We start from the raw sequence: 20,671 nt of genomic DNA on the forward strand, positions 1-20,671 counted from the left end.
CCGCCTCAGTGTAAATATTGAGTTTTTAATTAGCGTGCATTTTCTTTTTTTGGTTCAGTGTGCTTGAAGAAGGCCCTGAACGAGCGTTTTAACCCGCCAGCCATACATGGAGCGCTGAGGCGCGGGTTGAGTGTGTGCCGGTGTGCGCGCACACACACGAGCGTGCGTGTGTGTGCGCACACACACTCACACATGCGCGTGTGTGTGTACATACGCGGGTAGAGGTGGCTGTGGCTATATCGGGCTCACCGTAACGCGAGGCGCCCGCCGAGGCCAAATTAAACCCCTTTCTGGTGGCTCCCAGCCGGCCATCGCATACGCCAGTGCGTGCACAGAGCGGGCTCTCGCTTCGGAAATCAGATCAAACGCGGAGGCAGAAGACGCCGACATGAGGCGGCACCACCTCCTCCTCGCCAAAATGGCTCACGCGTTGGATCTGCTGCGCCCGTACCTGCTGTGTTGAACAGCCAGCCCCGCCGCAGTTGACGACACGAACCGCACGTGCATGCCTTCAATATTAATTCAAAAGTGTAACTCGCTTCCCCAAGACCACCGCCGTTTAGGTTTGAGGCTCAAGCCTCTATCCTGTATCCTCTGCCAGTGACCGACTCTCGTCTCTTCGTAAAATAACGATCCCCACTGCTGTCGTACACCGTACAGTGTCTTTACGTGAGGTCACATTTTGATGACTAATGCTCACCGCTTGAATGAGTAATGCTGATCTCTGCTGGTAGACCTGAACTCGTGGTGAAAACGTCGAGCCCATTCTCGCCATAGGACACCAAAGACTGTTTTCTCAGAAAGTGGTCGCTTAATTTATCCAAGCATGAGATTATGGGTTACGTTTACCCCTGTCCAGATTTGAGCAGGAAACCTTCCAATTGTGAGGCAAGGGCTCTCCTGCAGAGCATCAACCTGTTGGATGATGACAATGAAATGGCCATCATCATGATCATCAAAGAAAAATGGGACACAAGCTGACGGTTGCACAAAGAAGCATGGCGAGGTGCATGTGCTTGGAATTTCACCGAGACAGAGAGAGGAACAAGGATAATAAATTATAGTCAGGGAATGATAACACCATCTAAAACATCTGACAAGTACACGTTAAACACTGGACACGTGCACCACACATAGATAAAGAATCCCCGTGTAGCCTCCATAGACTGGTGGAGAAAGTGATGTTAGCGAGCACCCGTGAAGGTGGGCATAGTACACAAGGAGTGGTGTGGCCAACACAACACACGGCCGCTATTGTCTCCCCAGTACTGATGTTTACACACTGCACCACACTCATTTTAGGCTGAGTCGACACGACATAGAGGAGGCCCCAGGACTCAGATAGTATCCACTGATGTTGGCCGTCGAAGGGAATCTAACTCGGGTGGAGTCGGGTTCATAGCAGTGTGCGAACCACTATCTCACCGCACTACACACACACAGACACGGCCCCATACACACGAGCACGCACTCACACTGGGCGCTCCATGAGAAGGAGCCGGCGTTTCCCCGCGGCACGAGAAACCAAGAGCAAATGAAATGCGGCAGCACTTTAAGAATCCTCCTTTTATTTAAACTGTGTAGTAGCCACATTTCCATTGAACCCATTGTGAAACATAGGCAATAACAATACAGGAACAAACGTAGCAGGACAATCCAGAAACTCTTAAGTGGCGCGCGAGGAGTAGGAGGGCCCCATTCCACCCACTCGCGCCCTCCACCTCCCCCGCATACAACCTCCAGTATTCCTCATTTCACAGTCACCGCTTCGTTTGCTCGAATCGAACGATTTTGTGAAAACATCGAATAACGCCATGACGTCGGTGAGAAAAATCCTTCGAAAAATCCACCCATCGAGCGACTCCGTGCTCTGTCGGCCCTCGGTCCGCTGGTCGACCGACCGACGGACCCGCTGCGCGCGTGTCACGTACGGGAAATCTGGACTCGTGATGGCAGTTTAGATAAAGCACACTTAGCAGCATTCCATTCCACAACTCCATCTCGCTCTAGTCTCCTGAACACGGGCTTTCATAAACCGTACAACGCTCTGCCGCCTTTGAGTCGCGATCTCTGTTCTCCAGATTGTCTCTCAACATATATTAGTGAATATATTATCATGTTCATTTAATTAACAATATATCAACAACAAAATTAATAATTAACCAAAGAAAGGAAATCTCTCCCCCCCCCACCCTTACAAACCACATCGCACCGTCACTAGTTTCAGCAAAATCTGTCTCTTGCGTTTCCATTTGGTGTCTTCTGCAGGGGACCGCACGACTGGCCCACCACCGCCACCAGAGGAAGTGCTTCCACACAACACACCCAGATGTCCACCCGAACCCCACCAAACTCCACCCGACTCTCCATTGTCGCACTGCAATGAGCAGCTGCCCAGCGGGCAAAGGCTACCCGTGTAGGAGCATTCCTTCGGGTGCTGCGGTTGTGTTGAAGGTGGAGTTGGTAGTGGTGGTGGCGTTTTTGCTGGTGTTAAGTTTTTGTGGTATCAGTGGTGTGAGTGGTAATGGTGGTGTTCATTGAATTAATGAAAAAAGAGTTTGTTGGTTATTGTCGTGTTAGTGGTGATGGTTTTATTGGTGTTGTTGGTTGTTGTGATGCTAGTGGTGGTTGTTATGGTTTGGAGGTGGTGTTAGTGATAGTGTTGGTGGTGTTTACGGAGAGTGGTAGTGTAGCGGTAAGTGTGCCGTGCTATGAACCCAGCGACCCGGGTTTGATTCCTGCTCACGGTCAACACCAGTGACTGATCCAGGGCCTCCCTTGGTCGACTCAGCCTCAAATGAGTACTGGTGCGGTGTGTAAACATCGCAACTAGGGAGACAAAGGCGGCCGGACATAGTGCTAGCCACCAGCCTTCTTAGTTGCTGTTAGGGCGATACGGGGGATCTTTGCCTTTGGTGTTTTTGGTGATTGTTTTCGTGGTGGTGGTAGTGGGTTGGCGGTTGCAATTTTCGTGGCGTTGGTGGCTGTGGTGTTAGTGGTGGCGGTGGTCGTGGTGATGACTCTGAAGTGCTGGCCTGCCGATGTCTGCATGACTCGGGGCCTTGCCCGGACCTCTGAGGACCTCCTTGCAAGTGAGCTCGGCTGCTCTGAGGCAAAGCACGAACCACAAATCTCTCCACCAAGGATTATTTTGGGTTGCCCAGGCCAGACATGGCCAATGAAGTTCTAGGAGAACAGAGTGGAAAAAAAACACTAAATAAATTAAGAAAACCCAACTTGCCATGCCTGACAAAGACACCCATCAGACCTGGCCTGGCTCATTTTAAATAAAAGGGCCGTCTAACTAAACCCTCTAGTTCACAAGAGCCGAAGGTTTGGCACAAAGTGGCTTTTTTTTTACAAAACCCTCGGCTCAACTTTCAAGTATCGCGACTGTCATTTTTCGTTGAAACGTCAGCGCGTTGCAACAACGAAACAACGTGAGATGATGATGATGAGAGAGTGTTCACACTGAGGCGAGGATCCAATCGCAGCGTCCGCCGCCGAGCCCGCCACGAGTGACGCCGCCGCATCCGATCGCATTAAAGCAATAAAGGTGTCTGCTTCCATACCGAGAAAAATCAAACACCGCAATCCGATACATGTGCCTGCTCTCATAAAAATACCCGACGTGGATATGTGCCGGTGCTGTGGCTTTTACGTCTCTCGGACCTCTTCGTCTGTCCACTGGGGTTGTCATGTTCAGACGATCGCAGAACTTCACAGAGCACGTTTGAGATTTTCCTTAAATGTTAATTTGTAAATAAATAATTCATAGTTCTCAGTGTCAGTGTTATTTGAGTTGCATTCAATGTTATTAGGTATTCATCTGATATAAAAGCTGAGCTCAGAAAACCTACTCTTTTTGTGGGTGACGTTGCCACGCTGGCAGTGGTGCATAAAAGACAAATATCAAAAACTCCACGCATTCGTCAATAGCACTGTGGCCCTGAAAGGTAAACAAAATCGTGAGCGACGTCCCGGGCAATGGCCTTTCTTCACTTCTACTCTTATTTTCCATGCCCCAAATTGTATAATCTGTTTGCGCCACTGGTCAGGTGAACTCCCTTGGAGTCACTTCCTCGATTGCGCTCTCTCTGTATGTTTCCTTTGACTCAAGGGGGTATAAAGGCTTTTGGTTCTGTTCACGGCTGGTGTAGATTTTCACTGCGACTTTTTGAAATCTATTTACGAATGTAAATGCGCGATGTGCATGACCTAACGATCTGCGTTTCTCTGGTTGCGTTTATTTGGCAGCTGCATTACCAAAATAAAATCTGTCTAAAAAGAATGATTCAATGTTTTCACTGCCAACTGCCAATACAAGATCGCTTTTTTATCTTGATCTTTCAGTTTTTGTTTGTTGCAAAGCTCAATAATTTCCCAAGCAACCAACGATTCCTTTAATTTGCCACTTCTATGTGGTATAACGGACACTACATATTCACTGCTGAAATAATCTATTTATTAACATTGAAATATCGATTTAAAGCTTTCGTGACTGCAGGGATTCATCTTCTTGGTTCTTTCGGTAAAGTCACGTAGAAGGGATGTAATAAAATAATAAAAATAAAACATAATAAAATTAAATAATTCTCACGACGTTTCGGCTACAACGCAAGCAGCCGTTGTAGCCGAAACGTCGTGAGAATTATTTATTTTTATTATTTTATTACTTCCCTTCTACGTGACTTTACCGAAAGAACCAAGAAGAACATTCAAATAGATTCGATTCAAAACCCAGCTGCAGTGCCCTACTCGCTAAACGTGAAGCGCACTCAAGAGGCAGGGCTCAATGAGAAACGCTTTCAAAATCCTCTTCCAAAAAAATATTTTCAGGACAATAACTGTCTGAGCCCCTTGGGTTACATGACACCCCGTACGGCCACTTTACACAAGTCCCAAAGAAGGCCCACCCAGACAACTTGCGCCAAATCTAAGCCAGAGATACAGCTGTGCACAAATCCACACTGATGATGACTATGCAGGCTGAATATCCAAAAAAACATCTGGGAGACACGAGCCCACAGCTGCAAGTGAAGCTCGCCCATGTAAATATCTTGCAGAGTAAAGTACACCAACCAGGCACGCCAAGGAGCACGGGCCACTCTCTGCGTTAGATCAAAGCCAACAAGGCAAGGCCCTGCCCAGCATCTCCAGGCCAGTTCTGTTTCTGAGAGTGACCGTGTGTGCAGGCAGGCACCGGGAACGGAACGCGGAACTCACGTTAAAACCAAAATAATAAACGGAGTATCCTACATTCCAGGCCCCAAAAAACGGGAGAGTAACATAAAATATTCACAGAAAACTGCGTGGCAAGGAAGAGGGTAAGGGTGAGGGTTTGGGTCATCCACGATAATGAAACAGTCCCAGCAAACGTCGCTCAACTCGGAGACAAAGAATTTAAACGTGGCCAAAAAGGCCTGCATAAGAGCTACGTGCGGACAAGAAATGTGATGCAGGAGAGTGGCATTATAACTTGTATGAAAAGTAGCCTCGGGCAACACAGTGGAGACGAGTTGCAAAAGTAGATAGGAGTTATGTTTTTAAAAAGGTATTTACAGAAACCGCATTTCATGGCAGAGTGTCACGAAGCTGTATCTGTTCTGCAGAATCTCAGTTAGCATCGAGAAGCTGCTGATACAACGAACTCTAAATCTACAAAACGCTCGTGATATTCCTTCTTAGCCCTTGATTCAACCAGATCGCCTTGGTCTTAGCGTTTATCGTCACTGAAAAGGCAAAAAACGTCACTGTTTAACGAGCTCTATGTTATAGGCAACCAAATTCACAACGCACATTATCTTACAAAAATGTGTTTTAAAAACCTGTTCGGAAGTACTCTCTTGTAAGACGTTAAAACCTTTACTTTCCACGACTTCGCGTTTCTACAGAGAAAGAGCTGAAATACAAAGCCCTTGAATTCTTTGTTTCTCAATCTCGTTCGTGCAAAACATCGCTGCCCCGGTCACGAGCTGCGCACATCAACCCGGCGGCAGCAACCGCCTCGCTGCACCCCACACCGCCACCCCTCGCCGTGGCACAAACGCCGTGGGGTGGCACGACCCCTTGACCTCACCGGGGACCGCTGTGGCTATGGCGTCGGCTGCGGCCGCCTGGCGCGTTCACATTCACCGTCGTGCCGTCTCCAAACGCTCGCTCGCCTTACCCTGGGCTCTGAGCTTTGAGCTACATTCACGCGGGCTAGGTGGCCAAACAGGCCTGACCTCTAGAACCGACCATCTCTGCACAGTCCCAACCCCCACAGCGATCCCCAGGGTGCCCACCAACCCCGAGAAGCGGCACAATGGAAACCGCTGTTGCCACTGCCACCACGGGACCAATAACAGTTGCCCTCTACCTCTGCTGCAGCAGAGACAGTCAGATTATCCTGCTGCTGCTGTACGTATTGCAGGGGCCGGCACATCGAGGCTGGACAGCCCGATTGCTCGGAGGAGCAGGAGCAAGATGAGGGTGAAAGAGGAGGAGGGAGAATTGAAAAATGCAGGAGAAGAGGCAACCAGAATTCATCTCACAATCGTTAAGGTTTAATCCCAAGCTGAACTTGACCCACGTTGAGGGAAGTTCCAGGCATAAAGCTCAAGGGCGTCTCATATCCTCCACAAACTCGGGCCGCGGTGTTGCGACGCCGTCGGCCCCACGATGGAGAGGAGGCGGTGAGAGAGCGCAAATATGTCGCAAATACCGACAAAGGAAATAATATATATATAATAATAATAAAGCAAATGACATAAAATGCTTATATATTTTTTTGGGAATCCACATTGGTTATCTTTCATGGGATAAAGTGTACATTTGATTAAGAAAAGATGGGGGAAATCAATTGCAACATTGGGTTTGATTAAGCGGCGGGAAACAAAACGTATTAATTTTTTTCCAAAAAGTAATGCGATAGTCAAGCAAAACAATATGTTTTGCTGGTGCAAGCGACCGACGAATGCAACATGCAGCAAACAACTAGCGGTTACCGGCCATGTTGCAAGTACTAAACAAAAATAAATCGGCTCCAAGCATTCACATTTTTCAACAAATCTATATATTTTTTTTTCTCTTTTTAAAAATTTTGATCAGAAATGCATGCACCGGTCCCTCCCACCGTGAGGTCCTCCCACAGCTGCTGGTACAGAACATGCACTATTGCTGCCGCTCGCTCACACGGGACGGGTTTCATGGCTTCATAAACGTCCAACAGGGCCTGCACCGTCAGCTCTTCTGCACTTCTTGTGCCCTTCCCTGCCCCAAATCACTCCTCACTCTGCCCCTCCGTGGTGCGACACATCGCGAGCGTGCCGTCGTTCGGCCAACAACACATCTTGGGAATCGCACGCTCACTCGCTCACACCAGCCAAACAGGCGTCTCGCACGACCGTACCGTGCGATCGCGCCTGCAGCGATCATGCCTCTACGTTGGTCGATACCAGAAACCGCATGGTCAGTCGCAAATGGGCGGTGAATCTCTGATCGCTCCTCGGTAACCTTCCCCCCTCCCGACCATCGCCACGTGCCTGCGACGGGGCCCGCTTGCCACGGCCACCTCGCTGTGGCAATTCGCCACCACTACCACCGTGGAGGGCGGTCGCACCTCACCCAGCCTCCTCGAGCCGCTCGCTGGCGGGCGGCGTGCAGGACGCTGGGGCCAGGGGTAACGGCGACGGCGGCGGTTGTTGTTGTTGCGAGTACCAAGGTGGCGGCTACCGGCCGTTAATGGGGGGGAGAGAGGAGGGACTGGGGAGGATGGTGGTGGCCGTGGCAGCGGCGATGGCGGTGGCGGTGTGGCAAAACCATCCACGGTGGCTCAAACGTAGCTGCGGTTTCGGTCGGCAGTCTTGCAGGCGACGCTGCTGCGGGGACAGGGAGGGAGAGAGCACATGGGTGGGGGCACGATGAGAAGGTGCGCACTGTGTACGTGCCCTGCGAACACTGTTTGATGCATTTCAAGACCGACAAAGGTCACATACTAAAACCACTCTGAATGCTAATCGCTTGGTAATGAGAACGATATATAGACACATACCTGTGTTTAAGATGATGGAAATAAGTCAAACTAAACCAAAACTAAATATATTGGCATTGTTTTCTCTGTGTAGTTAAATTACCAAAATCAAATTCTCAACCCACGACAGTTGAGAATCTGGTTTAATTACAGGCGGCTGAAACCCATACTCATTGTTTTTTTCGGTCAAGTCACGTAGGTAAAAAATCTAAAAAAAATAAATGAAAACTAAATAAAATCACGACGTTTTGGGCGCAACACAAGCGTTCTTCTTCGGGTGGGGACAACGTAGCAAAAGCACAACCGCTTAAGTGTGTCTGACATACTTAAGCGGTTGTGCTTTCGCTATGTTATCCCCACCTGAAGGATGCTTGTGTTGCACCCGAAACGTCGCGATTTAATTTAGTTGTTTTCATTTATTTTATTTAGATTTTTTACCTACGTGACTTTACCGAAAAAACAAAGAGTATGAATCCTTGCAGTCACGGAAGCTTCAAATCTAGGCCGAAACCCAGATTTCGTCCTGGCATGTTGGTGCCAGCTCAGCGCTCTAAAACCTAAGCTGCCCACCTTTGGGGTAAATGTTCTCGCGGAGCACGATGCTGGCTTGAACCTAGACTGGAACAAGGGAACGTCGCGGCGGTGGCATTTGACCGTAACCACACAAATCCCCGCCAGCTTCGCGATGTTCTTTGTGGACAAAGCCTCCACATCGATCGAGGTGGTGCACGGCGGTGATGGCATGGGGCGGCGGCTCGTGACTCAAAACCACCTCGTGGTCAGAGAAGGCAGCAACAGCTCAGGCGGGAATGCGGCAGCGCGCGGTAGGAATTGCGCCGACGCTGGGCCGTCACCACGCAAGGCCTCGTGGGAAGCAGGAGGAAGCCATGAGGAGATGCTGGGGATCGTTAGCCGAAACTTGACACCGAGATCCTGACGTTCAGACCGTAGGGAAGACTCTGTTGTCAGGATCTCCACGCCCCCTCCTGCATTCCTTTAGACCAATTCCCCCAGTCTCGGCGCACGCCCGCAGCCATCGGCCCACCAGGCTGAATGAGAGAAGAGCAAAGACCTTGGGCGAGCCGATGGCTGTTATCAAAGTTCATATCGTTGTTTTGTAGCTTGAGCCACTGAGGAGGACACGGTTCCCTTTCACCTGGAGTCACAAGCCATCACCACCACCACCGGGAAGGAGAACTGGTGTGGCTAGCTGTGACCGGGGGAGCGGGAGGCGGGGTGGCGATTAAGGTATCAACGGGGGCAGCGACAAACCTGCACAGGGTGGCGGGCGTCAGGTGAGGATGTGCACGAAGAGAACGGCAAAGCCCAGGACCAGCAGCATCACCATGGCAACCAGCACTGAGCTGGAACTCTGCATGGGTGAGGCGAAAGTGGTACAGAAGGGGGTGGGGGGCATGGGGGAGTGAGGGGCATGATGTGGGTAGAGAACAGATGGGAGGATGGGGGTGAGGGAGACAGCTAGGGTTGCAGACATTTCCACAAATCAACCCCGGACATAGTTTTCAGTCAGCCTAAGCCTATGGGAACTGTGCGTTATGCCGATACAAAGTTTTACACAATCCCGGCACCAAAACGCGGTGCAAATCTATTCCTGCCATGTGAACATAGACACCATTTCCCTGACAGGTGGCAACCCTAGGTGAAGTTCCCTTTGAGGCCTAGTCATCACCCAGAGGCCTTCACGATGGATTTGAATGCACTGGCTACCCTGGTGATGAGTGCGGTCTGTATGAATCATACAGCAACTACGCGCCGTCTGCTCACAGTGGACGTTAAAGATCCCCTCACGTCACTCGGAAGAGTAGGCCACTATGTGCTGGCGTCATGGTCCAGAAATTACTGAAATTTTAATTTACACAAGAATATTTTTTTTTCAAGACGCTCCCAGAAAGGAATCACGAGACACGGTGAGGCTTTCTAGGTGAACCAGCGGAGCGACGGTCGGCCGTCGAAACGCATGAAGCACACTGCACGTGTACATACTAATTATCTTATTTTATTTCTCACACGATGACTGCTCCCGATACATATGCTGACGTCACTTGCTAACCAGCGTGGAGTCGGAGGCTGGAGGGGTCTCGTAGGGGGTGTGGGGGGTGGGGGTACGCGTGTGTGGTACAAGGTCGCCACAGAGGCATTTAAAAAAAAATCTCATTCTCAAAACGTCACGAACACCACCTGCATCTGACACCAAAAAACGTGACATTCCCCACGACGCAGTGTGGTCACAGACGGTGATATTTTCTCCCCGAAGCCCCTTCATGAGCAGTTGCGTCTTCTTCAGAGAAATCTCGCGTGACCGTCTCTAATCAAACTGGGCGATTGGTGTTTTGGTTTTGCCGACAACTCCCTGCCGCTCCCAGCCTTCCACCAATTCTGTCTCTCCCCCTCTGACCTCACCTCTGTTTACACATCAGCGGTGCACACCTCCCTGGTGCGGCAATCAATCCGGAGCAATCTCATATTGCAGGTCAACATTACGAGGCTGCGTAAAACACCGCGCGTGTGCAATCAACACCGACGAGACCGTGCAGACCAAACACTCGCACGCGCCACTTCTCATTTTGGCCAGCGGCCTCCGGCAGGAGTCAACAATCGGGAAGGAGCAGTGGTGGTGGCAGCGGCCGCTTTCGTTAGCAGCAGACGGCGGTCTGGCATTTACAAGAGAGCCCTGGGAATTGGGTCTGTGTTGTGGCTTGTCTCAAATTGGAATGCAGCTGTGCATTTTCGCAAAACTAGAACTCATCTTATGGGGATGCCTCGTTACCAAATGCTCCCCCCCTCCCCCTGCCGCGTTACAAACATGAATCCCGTGGGGGAACCGTGGCCCCTTGTTCGACATCGATTATAGCCCGGCGGCTCCTCCGCGGCGGCTACCGAATGCCGCACGCCGGTTTCTGGCATCGCCCGGCGTCCAACATCCTTTGAGCAATTTTTGGATGGCGAACGCTTCCGACGGTGCAAGATGATGTGGCCTCCCAAGGATGCCGTCGGTAATGACCGCATTTACCAGTCAAAATTACAGCACCGCCGAACGCTGGGTGCAGTGCGCCACTGAGGCCGCGACGGTGGCTAGCCAAACGACGCAATGGAACAAAAACCACTCCACAAACCACAGCACTACTGGGCCACGAGCACCAACGCCGTGATGAGATTAGATGTGATGATAAATCTGTGGCTGAGGCAGCCAGGTTTACAGCTGCCTATAGCTTCCTACAGCTCCCCACACAGCTCCCTCCTTCCCCACGATTAAATTGGATCTGCCGACACAGTCTTCCTTCGGCAAGGAGCGGGCTGCGCGCAGGTAACGGTGCTACCGACGGGCCGAGCGTGAGGGACGAGACGAGACTGACATAGGCAGCTGTTCGGCAGCTCCCGCACAACACCGCCAGCTCCAAGATCTCTCCCATGGCCCCCCGACAGACACCACCACCCCCCTCCTCCCCCGTGGGGAAACCTGAGATGCTTCTGACGCAGTTACAACCACCCGTCCCCTCTTAGCTGCGCACATACATGTGCCGCCCAAAATATCGTGCCACAGCGGCCTTGCGGCGGGATCAGATATTTTGTTACGCCACTGCCGTCTGTTAATCAGGGGCGGATTGTATCCGCGCATCACCGCTAATCACCGCCTACAGATTCGCGATCGGCTGCTTTGATCCACGGCCCTCTGATTTCACCACTAACCGCTTTCAGCTGATGTATAAGGGTCTTAAAACCACCCACTCCGCGCCTTGTCTATGCAGAGTATTCCGCTTGGCTATTCATCACCCTAACCCTTCAAAGAACATTCTTCATCTCTAAATGATCTACCCCCAAAGGGCATATCCATGGTTTGAGACCCCCCTCTCCTCAAATCTGACCACTCAGCCGCTCCTCAACATCTCACAACCGCCATGTTCCGTGCCCGCTTCCCGAGACGCAGCTAGGGAATGGCGGTAGACTGTTTCCTGGTGGCTATCCCCCAACAGTGATGTTTACGACAGCATTGCTGGATGTGTTGAAACGTCATTCCCATGACAACGATTCGAAACATCCGATGTCCACACCCGCAGCTGTGATCTTAACTGAGAGGGGGAGACGCCTTCATCCCTGTGTGTTAATATCACGGCGTGGCTTTAACCAGGAGCAGGGAGCAAGAAAACCGTGATCTTAAATTGTACAGGCGGTCATCAAATGCGGTACAATCCACATTTGTTTTTGAGGCGAGGCAACGTGGCGGTAGGTTTCATGTCATCGTTAACCCCCTCCAATAACACATGCGTTGGAAGCAAGCCACAATTTTGGCAGCTGGTTATGTCGCGATGGACATTTAGGCAGAGAGCGAAGTGAAGCAGCCTCTCTCAATTTCCGAGCCCGTTACACGGATGGAGCTCGTTACCGGGTGGAGCTCGTTACCGGGTGGAGCTCGTTACCGGATAGAGCTCGTTACCGGATAGAGCTCGTTACCGGATAGAGCTCGTTACCGGGTGGGGCTCGTTACCGGGTGGAGCTCGTTACCGGATAGAGCTCGTTACCGGATAGAGCTCGTTACCGGATAGAGCTCGTTGAGCTTTTTACTGGCTGGAGCTCATTACCGGGTGGAGCTCATTCCTGGGTGGAGCTCGTTACCGGGTGGAGCTCGTTGAGCTCATTACTGGCTGGAGCTCATTACCGGGTGGAGCTCATTACCGGGTGGAGCTCATTACTGGCTGGAGCTCATTACCGGGTGGAGCTCATTACCGGGTGGAGCTCATTCCTGGGTGGAGCTCGTTACCGGGTGGAGCTCATTACTGGCTGGAGCTCGTTACCAGGTGGAGCTCATTACTGGCTGGAGCTCATTACTGGGTGGAGCTCATTACTGGCTGGAGCTCATTACTGGGTGGGGCTCATTACTGGCTGGAGCTCGTTACCGGGTGGAGCTCATTACCGGCTGGAGCTCATTACTGGCTGGAGCTCATTACCGGGTGGAGCTCATTACTGGCTGGAGCTCGTTACCGGGTGGAGCTCATTGAGCTCATTACTGGCTGGAGCTCATTACTGGGTGGAGCTCATTATTGGCTGGAGCTCATTACCAGGTGGAGCTCATTACTCGCTGGAGCTCATTACCGGATGGAGCTCGTTACCAGATGTAGCTAATTACCAGATGGAGCTCATTACCGGGTGGAGCTCATTACTGGCTGGAGCTCATTACCGGATGGAGCTCGTTACCAGATGTAGCTAATTACCAGATGGAGCTCATTACCAGGTGGAGCTCATTACTGGCTGGAGCTCATTACCGGATGGAGCTCGTTACCAGATGTAGCTAATTACCGGATGGAGTTCATTACCGGGTGGAGCTCATTACTGGCTGGAGCTCATTACCGGATGGAGCTCGTTACCAGATGTAGCTAATTACCGGATGGAGTTCATTACCGGGTGGAGCTCATTACCGGGTGGAGCTCGTTACCGGATGTATCTTAAATTTCGATGTAAAGCTTTCGTGACTGCAGGGATTCATCTTCTTGGTTCTTTCGGTAAAGTCACGTAGAATGGAAATAATAAAATAATAAAAATAAAACATAATAAAATAATTCTCACGAATTATTGACAAGCCCCAGGCTCCAAGCCCCAGGCTCCAAGCCTGGGGCTTGTCATTCAGACTGTCTCCTCGACAGACCTGTTCTCCACCTGAGGACGGCTGCTTGCGTTGTGGCCGAAACGTCGTGAGAATTATTTTATTATGTTTTATTTTTATTATTTTATTATTTCCATTCTACGTGACTTTACCGAAAGAACCAAGAAGACGGATGTATCTTGTTATCGGATCAGTGAAATGTCATCAGTTGTCGATGACAAATTCACATATATAGCAGGGCCATCGCCCGAAACATCGCCCATTTCATTTATCTCTCTCAGGCCACAGTGGCACTGATGAACGTGTTTAGTATTCTTGTTATGTGTGCTTGTATGCATGTATGTTGAACTTCTTCTCCACAGTACGTCGCCAACCCTGCTAATCGGAGCTGTGATTATGTACCGTTGCACAAAAAGTGCTTGCCACAAACGAACCACAATATCTCGCTGGTCTCGTCAAGGAGCATCAACTATCACGTGAACTCCGGTCATTCTCGCAGCAGGTTTTGGCGAGACATTGAACAAAGTAGGTTGCTGCATCACACACTTTCAGTTGTGCTTCTGCGACCGTCTGGAACGCTCTTCCTTCTGATATTAGGAAACCAATCAAGTAATGCACTTGTAAATCTCGACTGAAAACTTAGTTCGTTAGAACGGCTTTTTGTGTTGTTGTCCTTGGCTACGTACAGTGCAAAAAAGGTTCAACATACACACATACAGTAGTTTGTCAGATTTGATGATGAAAAAAAGAATAGGCTTTTCGGCAAGTGTTGAGATGTTCAAACACCAAATAGACACCCATCAGGAGGCATCATCAAGCCTGCATTAAGCACACACGCCTGTAGTAAAACATGCAAACAAGCATGCTTTGATAATGTACGCATTGTCCTGGAAACTGGCCGACATCAGAGACTCCCTTCCTTTATGGCCTTGTCTCAACAGTTTTAGACCAGAGAACACCAAAATGTGAACAGCACAACGACAATGCAAAAATAAAAATCATCGTTAAAAAAAGGGTCCCATAGATTTCTCAGATTAGTTTTTTTGGGTTGGATTACGACGGAGTTCATTCAGCTCCCCAGTGAGCTGGAGCTTTATCGGCTGCAATTTGATGAACGGATTTGGCCACGTACAAATAATATCTGTGCGAGCGTGACAATCTTGTCAGGTGGTGGAAGCACAACCATCAGATTGTGATCATGGCACCAGACGGTGAACTGCACAGGCGGTCGTGACCCAGCACACACTGCAAGGGAGCTGCTGCTGTGACCGCAGTTGCACCAGGTCACGCTGTCGGCTTCACGCCGTCACAAGACGAGGGATGAACGTCTGGCAGAGCAGCGCGAGCCTCTATGTGATTAAAGAACGGCCCACGGTGGCCGATATCGCAAATCTCCCAACGTCAGACCAGGACGACCCCCCGCACCTCTCGTCGCTCATACCACGCGTGTATGATTTAAAACATAACTAAAATATTTGTTACAGCTTATGATTTCGTTTTTTTAAAGGTGACCTCAATATCGATCAAACGATGGTTACATAATCCTGATGAGCCTAAGAGAGTTACAAAACTATTTTATCAGGAGTTTTTTGTCTTCGCGGCAAAAGTGATTAAAGTGCCCAGACATCAACAAAAGGGGTAACAGTAGGCACAGCCTCACACAGATAGGTTTAATAATCTGTTTCTATTCTGACATCTCATGGCCACCTCGCAGCCCAAGCCTGCAACACCTGGAAAGCATTGGTCGTTGTCCATCCAAGTATTAACCAGGCTCAAGCCTGCTTTAGCTTCCGAGATCTGGTGATATTTGGCGCATTCAGGGTAATTTGATCTCAGGCGAGCGTGAAGTTTGCTCTGCAGCCCGAGCAGCCATACACACGCACGCATACAGACGCAAGCGCAAGCGCACGAACACAGACACACACACATGAGCATCCACAACAACAACCGCCATTCGCTAGTGGCGGTGATATAACCCTGGCGCTTGTGCCATCGCTTTGTGTACTTTTAGGCCCCCCACTATGCCAACCTGCTGCATTTCAGCTGCCCGATGCTCCGCTGAGCATCGCTCCTCTACCCTCCGTTGTTGGAGGGCGACTGCCTGGAACTGACTAGTTGCATTCTTCATGAGCCTCCTCCATAGAGGCCGATCTTGACATCGCTGGTACCAGTCTTCGGCAAGTCCACTCAGCTCCATATTCTCCTGTACTGCATCAGTCCATCTCTTCTCCAGCCCGTGTCGGGCCTCTTTAGAAGCTGCTTGGGCATGCGGTGGCTTGGCATGTGTGGGCTACATGATCCAGCCTTGCCTGCCGGAGGAGCTCACTAATAGGAATATGTCCAGATCTTTCAAGGATTTGTGAGCTCCTCACACAATCCAGCCTGGTAAAACCCAGCATGAATCGCAGGCAGGCCAAACGACCTGTATGCACACAAACAGGCAAATACTCCCGTTTAGCATTTAACAGACCGTTGGAGAAAATGCTCTTAGCGAGCACCTATGAAGGCCGGCATGGCGCAATTAGGGGTGGGTGGCCAGCACCACGTCTGGCGGCCTTTGTCTTCCTAGTAAAGATCCTTACACACCGCACCAGGTACTTATTTGAGGCTGAGTCGACCTAGGGAAAGCCCAGAAGCGGTTGAGATAATCGTCACTGGTGTTCGCCGTGCATGCACACACAAACAAAGACATTCACGTATACACACACGTGCATGTAGACACATGAACACACGGATGCACGCGCACAAAAAACGGCATACACACACATGCACACAACATTCACCCACATACACGCAAGCGCTCATCAAGCAACACCAAACCACGCATCCCAGCCATCACAGCCTCTTGATCTGCACTCCAGCCCCCCATCGCGTGCGCTGACCGTTAGCCTGGGTTCGGGCGAGCATCATTACGGCGATGGTCACTTTCTCTCCGTTGCACGGTGGACGGCGGCGGAGCCCGTGCAATTGGATGTTTGAAAGGAACGTGCAGCACAGCGCCATCATTCGTCAATCCCCTACTGTGCAGGTCCCTAGGAGTTGGGACTAGTTGATGGGATGACATGAGGCAAGGCATCTTGTCTGCTCGGGAATATTGTTTACTTCACCGCACTTATTAGTGTGGGGCAGTAAACGTGGGGAGCAAGTGGCTCGGGAACACAGATGTGCGGTACAACTACGGGCTGCCTGCCCTTTGCTGCCCACTGCATAGCCCAAGCATCGTATAACAACCTTTTTATGGATGTTGGTTGCTTGTTCAAGCGCTACTGCTTAGTTTCCGAGATATGATGAGACCAGGTGAAATCGGGCGTTAACCGCTTTTATCCAACCTCGAGAACTATTCGATGCGATTCATCGACCGATGCTGGTGAAATTCCTCCTTTGCTTCACGGTTGACACGTCTCAGCAGGAAACAACGCGGCGCTCCGGGTCCATTTGTCCTCATTAGCGAACCGCCGGCACAGTGGACAGAGTGAGACCGCTCACTCACTCGCTCAGAAAACCCTAGGAACCCCGGCCCACGGGTCCGCGCTGGCACTTATTTGGGTCTTCCCTACTCTGTCAGCGAGCTACACTTAGGTTCCGATTGATGGGTGGTCTATCTGCACAGGTATCTCTCGATTTACAAACGTTCTTCGGTTTTTGAAATTTCGCGTGAAGAACAATTGACAAATTATGGTCACTTTTCGATAAACAGAATCGGATTTGAGCCAAGAAATGTCACTACGGCACACTCCGTGAGATCACCAAACAAGAAGCACCCGGGAGCGTGCATCATCCATCCCCGATAGCGTCACAGTGTCCCTACAGTACAACAGTAACATCTCCACATCACCTTTCCACTCATTCCAGCATGCAGATTTGATGAGTTCTCTGATGAGGTTAATTATTTTTCTTTAAAATGTATTATCATTCAATTGTTTTAAAATATATGTTCTTTATTATTATTTTTGTATTGTCAAAAGTGATATCGGTGTATATTTTTAGATTAGGAATGGAGTTGGAATGACTGTCCGAAACACATCCCAAATTTTTTTTATTAAATGAAAGGGAAAAGCCATTCCGATTTACGAAATTTCGTTTTTACACGTGGCTTTTTGAAGAGCGCATTCCCTTTCGTAAATCGAGGGATACCTGCCGTGCGTGGTGAGCCGATCTTTGGTCTCAGTGATGCGTGGCTCCAACTTGAACTGGCCTCAACCTTGGGCCAGTTCAAAATGTGAGGAGATGAGGAGGAGGGGGGTGGGGAGGAGGGTCCCTGCTGATGACCAATGCTCACCGCTGCACCAATCGCTCACGAACAATGTCCAAGCACCGCTGCTCAGGTGATTTAATGATCACGATGGTTGTTGGGTCGCATATTCGGCTAGCTTATGTAAAACATAACAGGCTAAATAAAATAATAATAATAATAATTTTATTTACCATTGCTAAAAGCAAAAGGAAGATCTCGATGTTTTGGCCGACAGGCCTTCTTCAGGATAATGCCCCATCAACCCAAATAAAGATTTATATTCACCTGGCAGAGGCGTAGCTAGGATATTTTGCGCCCGGGGACGAACTATAAAATTGGCGCCCCCCCCCCCGTTTAATCACATTTTCCTATTACATCGAATAAGGAATAACAATTAAAATTTTAATGAAACATTGTATTTAAAGAAGCAAATTTATAGAAATTATATTACATGGCTCACTCAGTCACTGTCGTAGACTGGTTGACATAGTCTACAAAAGATACATTTTTCTTGATTTCACTGTCGCAAACTGGTCAATCACGTAATGAAAATCAGTTTTTTCCAATGTTTCTCTTTCAACGCTAAGAAGAGCAAGATCGCTGAGACGATCTTGTCCCATTGAAGCACGCAAATACGACAAAATAAGTTTCAATTTGCTGAACGACCGCTCACAGCTTGCAATTGAAACTGCTATTGTTAATAAAATTTGCAGTGAAATTCGCAAATTTGGAAATGTCGTCTCCATAAAACACAATAAAACTAAGAAGATCCAAAGAAGTTTCTGGTAGAACTTCATTCCGGTTACTGAGCAGCATTTTGCAATCTCCAATTTCTGTGAAAAGTTCGTGGCCATTGATGTCGGTGTCATAGAAATTTCCAAAATCTGCAATTTCAGCGAATTGCATCGACATCTGTGTCGGATAGAAGAGTTTTGACGTCCAGCAGAAATCCATATTTTGTGTTCAGGTCTTTTAGTCGTAAAAACCGTGTTGACATCTCCTGTTGAAGTCGATAAAGTCGCTCTTCATAACGCGCACAATTTCTTCTTCTGCTGAAAGTCCTGCATCTCTTGCCAGTTTTCATGGCATCTTCTTCTGTCCACATCTATCCCCCAGGCTGTGCATCTTGTTTTGGCGTTTTCTACAGCAACTTGGCTCAAATCATCACGAAGCTTGACAAATTCATGCTCCAAAGATTCAAGATCAGTTGCTGCTTCCTTGAAGTTCATAGTAGGATCCTGTTGTATCTATGCTCCGTTTTCCAAAAATTCCTGTAAGCGCTTCTGAACACGATACATTTTTCCAAGAATGACATTCTAGAAATGTAATAAAACTATGAAGTTAAAATTTAATACGCATGCTTGTAACTGTTTTGCATCGCTTCTGGTTTCAGGCGTCTAGTTACGTCCTCCGATAATTTGTCTAGCAGCCCGACTAGTTCATCCAGTCCTTCATAGATAGCTTTAACAGCTTCGGATCGTGCACTCCAGCATGTTTCAGACTCCCGCTTTACTGTGATGGGCACAGCTTTTTTTAACTCTTCCCAACGAATTGTTGAACGAGAGAAAAACAAATATATACTTTCAACTGTTCCAAAAAATGTGACGAAATGTGGATCCTGTTTAGCTGAGTGTACTCCTGCTAAGTTTAAGCTGTGGTTGTCACAGTTGACAAACAATGCTCTGTGATTTTTGTCACATATTCGTTGTTGAAGGCCGGATATATGCCCAGTCATCACAGCAGCATTGTCATTACATTGTGCCCGACAGTCGGCTAGAGGTATGTTGTCAGATTTCAGTCTTTCGACGATGACTCTTTCTAGGCTTGCTGCATCTTTTGCATGTATATCGATATAACCTAAAAAAAAATTATTTGATAGTTACTTTTTTTGTTTGAAAATCCACATCCACAAATCTTATGACCTGAGAAAGCTGTTCCCGATGTCCTAGATCAGGAGTTGAGTCAAGTAAGATACCGTAGTACTTGTTTTTCCTGATATCACTCAACAATTGGTTCTTTACAGTCGACGCAAGTATGTGAATAAATTCATTCTGGATTTCCGGTGACAAATAAGAAACTGATCCCGGATTTTCTCCTGCGTGCTGTACGTGTTTTGCTAACAATGGGTCATACTGCGCAACGAGTTTGATCAGCGCGATAATTTTTCCAACATTTTTATCCTCATCCGCATTCAAATTTTCCTCATGGCCACGTAGTGCCTAATTTTGTGAAACCAGAAACTTAATACAGGTGAGTATTCTTTGCAATATATCTCGCCAACGTTGTTTTTCCAAATGAATCTGAGCTTGAACCACTGCGTCAATTCCAGTACCATCAATTATCCTTCGTTCGGCTTCCTTCCATGCAGTAAAAGCTGTGCGGTGGCTAGGATTGTTTTCATGAGAATTTAGTTTTTCTGGCTTTCTCCACTTGTTGAAACCGTTTGTTAACTCAAACGAAGCTCGTGAGTTTGAACTCGATGATGTAAATAATAGACAACAAAAACAGTAAGCAGCTTTATTGATTGGTGAATATAATAGCCACGAACGATTCACTTCCTCTCCGTTCGCTAGTCGGCGTTTAAACCATGATGATGTAATTGAACGTGCGTGGGCTGCTCCGGCTGCTGCAGCCGCCTGGAGCGTGGTGGTGTCACTAATAAGAACTAAAAATAGGCCGTCGTAGTTTCTGCCACCAAAAAACAGGCCAGTGACTAAGGCTGAAAGACTGCGCCTGTCTGTTGTTTGGGACGTTCTTCCATGTAAGTTCTTAATAGGTGCGCGTACCAAAATGTAATTACATGAAA

At 48.9% G+C, this 20,671-nt stretch overlaps 1 protein-coding gene across 2 annotated transcripts in view; it reads right to left on the bottom strand.

The window, feature by feature from the left end:
- Positions 1-4,630: 4,630 nt before the first annotated feature.
- Positions 4,631-20,671, bottom strand: part of LOC144942121 (junctophilin-1-like) — a 116,347-nt gene continuing 100,306 nt past the window's right edge. Inside the window, exons 7-8 of one of the 2 annotated variants that reach the window (XM_078868871.1) lie at positions 9,287-9,386; positions 4,631-7,859 (exon numbers count right to left, since the gene is read on the bottom strand). In XM_078868871.1, the coding sequence (XP_078724997.1) occupies positions 9,306-9,386 (81 nt within the window). In that variant the 3' untranslated portion in view covers positions 4,631-7,859; positions 9,287-9,305. Of the gene's footprint in view, positions 7,863-9,286; positions 9,387-20,671 lie in introns of both variants that reach the window. The other variant, XM_078868870.1, reaches the window with a different exon arrangement.

Source organism: Lampetra fluviatilis, chromosome 26 (assembly GCF_964198595.1).
Source record: "Lampetra fluviatilis chromosome 26, kcLamFluv1.1, whole genome shotgun sequence".
NCBI lineage: Eukaryota > Metazoa > Chordata > Hyperoartia > Petromyzontiformes > Petromyzontidae > Lampetra > Lampetra fluviatilis.